General features: G+C 40.5%; 1 protein-coding gene across 1 annotated transcript in view; it reads left to right on the forward strand.

Moving 5' to 3' along the window:
- The window catches only part of Eif2s3 (eukaryotic translation initiation factor 2, subunit 3 gamma, 52kDa), a 20,776-nt gene that overhangs the window by 4,658 nt on the left and 7,796 nt on the right, over positions 1 to 8,322 (forward strand). The window contains exons 5-9 of the mRNA XM_005407839.2: positions 1,763 to 1,857; positions 3,225 to 3,383; positions 4,369 to 4,503; positions 6,734 to 6,828; positions 7,866 to 8,010. Coding sequence (XP_005407896.1) covers positions 1,763 to 1,857; positions 3,225 to 3,383; positions 4,369 to 4,503; positions 6,734 to 6,828; positions 7,866 to 8,010 — 629 coding nt within the window. The remainder of the gene's footprint in view (positions 1 to 1,762; positions 1,858 to 3,224; positions 3,384 to 4,368; positions 4,504 to 6,733; positions 6,829 to 7,865; positions 8,011 to 8,322) is intronic.

Raw genomic sequence — 8,322 nt, forward strand, 5'->3', positions numbered from 1 at the left:
TTTGTTTGTTCGTTTTTCCCACTGTGGTACTGGACATTGACCCCAGGGTCTTTACACAGAACTACATTCCCCAGCCCTGTTTTTTTTGTTTTGTTTTTTGTTTTTGTCTTTAGCCAGACTTTTACTGTGCAGTTCAGGCTGGCCTTGAACTCACTTTTCCTCAGCCTCCCTAGTGCTGGAATTATACATGTACACCAGCTGATTTTTTTTTTTTAATGCTACATTTAAGTATTTATTTTGAGTGTCTAGTTTTTTTGTTTTGTTTTGTTTTGTTTTTGAGACAGGATCGTTTAGGCTGACCTTAAACTCACTTTGTAGTCCAGGCTGGCCTGAAACTCAAAGTAATCCTCCTGCCTCAGCCTCCCGTAGTGCTGGGATTAGAGGTGTGCACCACCACACCGGACAAGTGCCTAGTTTTTTGGCCTCTCTTAAATTTTGCCTCTCAGGTAATTGCCTTACTTGTCTAGTCCTGGCCCTTATCAGAAATCAGCATACTTTTTCTGGAAAGGGTCAGATAGTAAATATTTTCAGCTTTGTAGGCCATAGAGTCACTGTTGCAAGACCTTATCTCTGCTCTTACCTCACCAAAGCATACACAGATAATATGTGCCTGTATGACTGTGGTGAGAGGCCAGGTCTGGCCTAAGGGCCCTACTTTGCCGACCCAGATCCTGTTTGTGGGAATGTGAACGGTTTTTAAAAAGTCATGTTTCTGAACGCATATGGTAGTTTTACTAAAATAATGCTATCTTCTCCACTTCATGTGTACAATTTCAGTTTTTCAAAGGGGAACTATTTTTTCAAATAGTCCTCATTCTTTTATTTCTTTCCTTTTTTTTAATTTCTTTTTTTTTTTTTTTTTTCTTTTTTGAGACAGGGTCTCTACATAGTTCAGGCTGGCCTTGAATCATGCCAGTCCTCCTGTTTCAGCCTCCCAAGTGCTGGGATTACAGCTGTGTGCCACCATGCCTGGCTATAGTCCTCATTCTATGAATGTGGTTTTTACATGTCATTAGGCTTTAGCTTTCAAATCGATGACATTTTTAGCATAAGTTCTGTGTACCATTATTCTATACCATACTCACTTTAATTGGATGAGAGTACCTATGTCCAGTTATTTCTATATGTAGCTAACTTCAGTTGATTTTAATGATCTGCAGTGATTGTATTCTCAGCTAGTGAACTTTTTTTTTTTTTAATGAGTAGGAAGATTTATTGGGAAAAGGAATGGGGAATAGGAATAGCTCCTGAGAGACAAGAGGGTTCCCAAATGAGTTGCCCTAGTGATCTTACTTCTAGGTCTAGAAAAACCAAGTCCTGTAACCATTTTATAATGATAGCTTCCTAAGTAATTTAACTTTAAGAAATCTATACTCTGAGCTGGGCATGATGGAGCACACCCACCATTCCAGCTACTTAGGAAGTGGAAACAAGAGGATTACAAGTTTGAGGCCAGCCTAGGTAGTTTAATGAGATTGTGTCTCAAAAGAAAAAAAGCTGACAGGCATGTTGGCGTATGCCTGTAATCCCAGCCCTCTGGACACTGAGGCAGGAGGAATGTTGTGAGTTTGAGGCCAGCCTGCACTACATAGTGAGACCTTGTCTCAAAGTTAATAATAATAATAGGACTGGGGATGTGGCTTAACGGTGGAACACTTGCCTTGCATGTGTGAGGCCTGGTTCTATCATCAGTGCCAGAAAGAAACTAACTAAATTGCATGTTTAAGTATCAATTTTCAGACTGACTGTTATTTCTTGGTAGACATGTTTCCTTTGTTGACTGTCCTGGCCACGACATTTTGATGGCAACTATGCTGAACGGTGCAGCAGTGATGGACGCAGCTCTCCTGTTGATCGGTAAATATATGAGAATTAGTTTGGACAAGTCAGTGTGGAACAAATGCAAGGGGAAATGTTGAAGGGGGAAACTAAGGCTGCATCCATTACCTAAGAGTGACATAAATGGAAACTTACTGTCATCCAGGATGACATTCCTTCCTATCAGCTATCACAAGGAACTAAACAAGATAAAACTGGGGCTGATAGCATCTGAGAACTCATGATGGTATCCAACAGAAACAAATCAGTGTGTTTTCCCCGTTGAAATCACATGAGTTTAAAATTTATGTGAGCTGGTCATGGTGGAGCATGCTTGTAATCAGCTTAAGGCCAGCCTGGGGTACATAGTGAGACGCTGCCTCAAAGAAAGGAAGGAAGGAAGAGAAAGGAGGGAAGGAGGGATGGAGGGACAAAACAGTTTGTAAAAAAAAGAGCTTTTTCTCTGAGCGAAAGCTTTTTCTCTGAGCTGTCTGCTTGTATATGTGCTGCCGAAGCGAGCACAGGAGCTGTCTGCTTGCAGACATAGAATTGTTTTATTTAGATGTAAACATCATGCATAATGAGTGCTACTGTCCAGCACGGGGCTTTTCAAGGCCAGGGTTGTGCGTCCTTATGTGGGCTGTTAAAAGACACCAGGCGGTGGTGATTATTAGCATGTTGAACAAAACAGGCCTGTTCATTTGTAATATATTCCTGATTATTTTCAGTTAGCACTCTACCCTTTCATTGTTAGGAACAGCCCCTGGTACTAGAATTCCTGTGTGGCACTAAGTGTCTTCCCATCTTAATTGCTCTCTTTCTCGGGAGAAAGGACATCTCTAGGCCAGGACATCTCTAAGACTGGCTGGGGCCAGTCTGTACCTTAGGCCTGAGCAGAAGCTGAAGACGGAACTTGAGAAGCCAGGCTTGCTGATTGTTTCTTGTGTGGGTCCAGGAATGGGAAGCTGCAGTGGATGCAGGCACGGGGTGAAGCAGAGTGGATGCCCAGCAGTGGTATCCAAGGCTTCTGCCCTGAGTGGGGCTGGCAATTCTGAAGTCACCTGACTTAGATATTAGCACATTTGATGGTGAGGGGGTGATAAAATGTAGAAATGACATGAAACTTAGGAATTTGGCGATTTAACATACACAATTCAGTGACGTTGAGTACAATGTAGTGGTCATAACATTACCAACATATAGTTCCAGAACTTTCCCATCACCAGGAAAGGAAACTCAGTGCCCATTAGCAGTCATGGCCCAGGCCTTCCTCCCTTCTATCCCTAACAACCAATAATCTATATCCCCCCCCAAAAAAAAATCCACAATCTGCTGTCTCTGTGAATTTGCCTAGTCTGAATATTTCTACATATTCTTACCCATCCTTTTTATTCCTCATCAATCAGCTGGTAATGAATCTTGCCCTCAGCCTCAGACTTCTGAACACCTGGCCGCAATAGAAATCATGAAACTGAAGCATATTTTGATCCTACAGAATAAAATTGATTTGGTAAAAGAAAGTCAGGCTAAAGAACAATATGAACAGATCCTTGCATTTGTACAAGGTAAGAAGCCATCGTATCTAAAAAATCTGTGAGTCCTTTTGAGAGGCATTTACTCCAGATACCAGATGTTAAATTGCCTCTTAATATAGTACACTATCTAAAACAAGGTAATCTTCGGGTTCTTAAGACTTATTTTTCTACTACTTGATAATGTAACTAGTGAGATGTATATTTCTGAGTTTGATAAACTAAAATATATTCTTGCTGGCTGAAAGTTAGGATTGAAATTAGATTCTGCAAAGCTTTATCTCAGATTTTAAAGACTCTCAGAGCTGGGGATGGAGCTCAGTGCTTGTCCAGCACTGCCCCATCCCCATCTTCATTGGTAAGGAAAATGAATAAAAGCATTTAAAAATCCTTATTGTGTCCTTTTTTCTAGCTGTATAGTGTTTCATTTCAGGAAAGCTATGCATCTTATTGTTTACCTTTGATTGTCAGTGTTGCTGTTCTCGTTAGAAAGCTTCCTATGAAACCAATTCTGTCATCATGAAAAAGAAAAATCGTTTTGGTTAAAATCTAATTATGTTTGGTCCATTTCTTTGACCTGACCAGCCTGCTTGACATATGATTAATAAGGTGCAAATATTATATGTGTCATCAGTCTTTGATGAGCATAGAGTCTGTAATTTTATCTTGACATTTATTGGGACCTTAATTACATGTTACTAGAAATCTTTTCAACTATAAAGTGGTCTTTCCCAGGAATGTAGTTTATCTTTAAACAGTTTTACTACTTTACAATATTAAATACACCAATGTGATTTTTAACAGTTTTTCTCTTAAAGGAAATAGAATTCATTTCCAGGAATTAAAAAAGGTAGACCATTGCCATGTTTCTAAACAGAACTATCTAATTCTACTTGTTGTTAACATTGGGGATGCTGAGGCCTCTATTTTGGTAATCATAATTATTTTAGGTAATGGATGTGTAGAACAAGTTTTATAAAACTGCATTGTTTTGATCCTTCTGAATTTTGTCTTATAGGTACAGTAGCGGAAGGTGCTCCCATCATTCCAATTTCTGCCCAGCTGAAATACAATATTGAAGTTGTTTGTGAGTACATAGTAAAGAAAATACCAGTACCTCCTAGAGACTTTACTTCAGAACCTCGACTTATTGGTAAGTGATAGTAGTCTCCTATTTTTTTTTATTTTTTGTCTTTTTGAGATAGGGTTTTGCTCTGCAGTGCAGGCTGGCTCAAGCTCACGGCAATCCTCTTGCCTCAGCCTCCCAAGTGCTGGGATTACAGGCGTGTGCCACCACGCTCTGCCAATTTGGTCTTTTCTACATTGGCAATTCCCCTGTAAGGGTGTTAATATTTCTTTCTGCAGAGGTGAGAATAAATCCATAAAAGCTTTTGAAATTGGTTAGCACTGAGGTCATATTGGCCATGAGCACCAGATTGCAATACTGGGGGTGAGCAGAGTCCTGAATGCAATAGAAACTTAACCTTCTTATGCTCAGTATATGGTGTGTTATGTGAGCAGCATGGAGTAATAAACTCCTCTGTAGCTATAGTGTTTTAGGGAGTCGCAGTTTCCATACAGGTGTTGTTAATTTACCATTAATGAAGTGCTGCTATTGGTACTTGATTACCCACCTATAGTTCCTACATAGCCTGTGGGAGCCTTTTCAAAGCTGACATCCTGCCGGGCGTGGTGGCACACGCCTGTAATCCCAGCATGCTGGAGGCTGAGGCAGGAGGATCTTTGCAAGTTAAAGACCAGCCTGGGCTACTAAGTGAGCTCAAGGCCAGCCTGAACTGCATAGCAAGACCCTGTCTCAAAAAGACAAAAAAAAAAAAAATCTGACATCCTGTTTGGTAGGAGAAGTTCTCTTGGGTGACTTAAGTGCAGGATATGTAGTGCTAGAATTGTGGTTTTAAAAGGGAAAGAGTGCCAGGGATATAGCTCAGCGGCATAAGTGCCTGCCTGGCAAGTGCAAGGTCCTGAGTTCAATTCCTGGTACCAAAAAAAAAAAAAAAAAAAATGCCAGGCATGGTAGCGCACGCCTGTAATCCCAGCACTCAGGAGGCTGAGGCAGGAGGATCGTTGTGAGTTTGAGACCAACCTGGGCTACAAAGTGAGCTCAAGGCCAGCCTGAACTGCATTGCAAGACCCTGTCTCAAAAAGACAAAAAGAATAAAATAAAATTTTATAAAGGGTAAAAGTAAATTTTTAGCTGAGTGTGTTGGCAAATGCCTGCAATCCCAGCAGTTAGGAGGCTGAGGTAGATGGAATGCTACAAATTCGAGGCCAGCCTGATCTGCAAAGCAAGAACCTGACTCAAAAAAACAAAACAAATAAAAGTAAGTTTCTATTGTACAGACCATGTAATATAGGGGTGCCTTATATAAAATGGGATAGTGTTTGCGTATAACCTATGCATATCATGTGTACTTTTTTTTTTTCTTTTTTTTTTGCCTTTTTGAGACAGGGTTTCACCATGGAGCTCAGGCTGGCCTTGAACTCACTTTGTAGCCCAGGTGGGCCTCGAACTCACAGTGATCCTCCTGCCTCAGCCTCCCGAGTGCTGGGATTACAGGCGTGCGCCACCACGCCTGGCCCTCATGTGTACTTTTAACCTTTCGTTGCTGGGGTGCAACCCAGGGACATGCCAACAGTGCATGTTCAACAGATTCTCACGGAGTAACATCCCCACCCCCTCCCTGTATATTTTAAAGTTTTTCTAGGTTCTGTATAATACTTAATGCAGTGTATAAGCTGCGTGTTGTGTAAATAGTGCTGTTGTTTAGGGAGTGATGACAGAGTGCATACATGTCCATTACAGACACAATTGTTTTAAAAATGAGTTTGATCTATGGTTGAATAACAGATGTAGAGCCCTCAGATATGGACGGTAACTATACATATTTTTAGTTTTCTTTTTCTTGGGTGTAGAGTACCCATGTTATTTTTTATAACTCTTATTTTCCTTAGCAGTATTAAGAGTGTCCTTCTTTCAGATCATGACATGGAACTACCTCTTTGTTGTTGTTGTGTTGAGACAGGGTTTCACTATGTAGCCCAGGCTGGCCCTTGAGCTCACGGCGATCCTCCTGCCTCAGCCTCATGAGTGCTGTGATTACAGGCATGCACCAGCATGCCTGGCTATATAACTTATCATTTTTAAATAGCTGCATATATTCCACTAGTACAGATACAGCATTATATTCCATGTATTAATGACTTTCAAGTTACTACCATTTTTCTCATCGTAAGTAAGGCCACACTCAGTAAGGACTGCAGTAGTAATATTTTACTTTTTAGAAAACTTGACTTGGAAAATAACATTTCACCTGAAGTGAAAATTAATAAAAATGGCTTTAATTTCTTTAATTTTCTTTCAGTTATTAGGTCATTTGATGTCAACAAACCTGGTTGTGAAGTTGATGACCTTAAGGGAGGTGTGGCTGGTGGTAGTATCCTAAAGGGAGTACTGAAGGTAAGCTGAGTTTGGATTGTTAGGTTTTTGTATTTTTATTTTGCCCTTGTCATTTTGTTTTTGTGGGGGTTTGGTTTTGTTTGGTTTTGGTTTTGGTTTTTAAGCCGGTGTATCACTGTTTAGTTCAGACTGGCCTTGAATTCACAGTGTAGCTCCAAATAACCTTGAGTTCACAGCTGCTTCAGCCTGCTTCAGCCTCCCAATTTTTAGGATTACAGACACGGACCACCATGCCAAGCCATTTTGTCCTTGTTTTAGTTAGGAAAAAAGTATGGATAATCCAAATTGAAAATTAAAGTTTTGGGGCTGGGGATTTAGCTCAGCGGCACAGTGCCTGCCTGGCAAGCGCAAGGTCGTGAGTTCGGTTCCTGGTACTGGGGAAAAAAAAAAAAAAAAGAAGAAAGAAAATTAAAGTTTTTGCTGGGCATGATGGTGCTCACCTGGAATTCCAGCACTCTGGGAGCCTCAGGCAGGAGGATTGCAGGTTCAAGCCTAGCCAGGACAATTTAGCAACATAGATCCTGTCTCAAAAACAGTAAAAATAAAAAAGGACTGGCACTGCCTCAATGCAGAGGCTGTGGGTTCAATCCTCAGTACCACAGATAAACACACATAGCTTTTTTTCATGGTGTTGAATATGTCTGACCTCTGTTTATAGGCTTCTTGGGAGTATGGAGCACATTTTGTTGCAATAGGCTTGTGTGGTAGGTAGTTAGCAATATAGTAGAGTGGCTTTGATTTTGAAGATCTCTTCCACATCTGTTTTTCCATGTTTTAAAAGTAGTGATGTTTTGCTGAGTGTGGTAGCACACACCTCCCAACACTTGGGAGGCTGAGGCCAGGAGGATTGTCACAAGTTTAGGCCAACCTAGGATATACATAGTGAGTTCAAAGCCAGCGTGACCTACATAGTGAGATCCTGTATTCAAACAAAAAAAAGTGATTTTTGAAAGAGAAGGATTGCCTTTGCAGTTTTATGGTCTCCTGTTGAACATTGTGTACCATGATAATTGTCATTGCTAATTGTATATTTACAGGTGGGCCAGGAAATAGAAGTCAGACCTGGTATTGTTTCCAAAGATAGTGAAGGAAAACTCATGTGTAAACCAATCTTTTCCAAAATTGTATCACTTTTTGCGGAACATAATGATCTTCAGTATGCTGCTCCTGGGGGTCTTATTGGTAAGGATTTCTCTCTGATTGCTTTTCTTTTAATTTGTTGACATGCATGGATTTGTTATGAGAAATAGATACTCAAAGATACATTGCAGATTTTCAGTTGAATATTTTAACGATTGAATGAGGTAAGGGAACATTTACATAGTTAAAAAACTGTTGCTTTTAATTTATAAAATGGTTCTTTGAGCCAGGCATGGAGGTAAGCCTATAATCCCAGCACTTGTGGGAAGCTGAGGCAAGAGGATCACCATGAGTTCAAGGCCAGCCTGGGGTATATAGGAAGACCCTATCTCCAAAACAAAAAAACCAAAAAAA

This window comes from Chinchilla lanigera, unplaced genomic scaffold (assembly GCF_000276665.1).
Source record: "Chinchilla lanigera isolate Chin_1 unplaced genomic scaffold, ChiLan1.0 scaffold00108, whole genome shotgun sequence".
Classification (NCBI taxonomy): domain Eukaryota; kingdom Metazoa; phylum Chordata; class Mammalia; order Rodentia; family Chinchillidae; genus Chinchilla; species Chinchilla lanigera.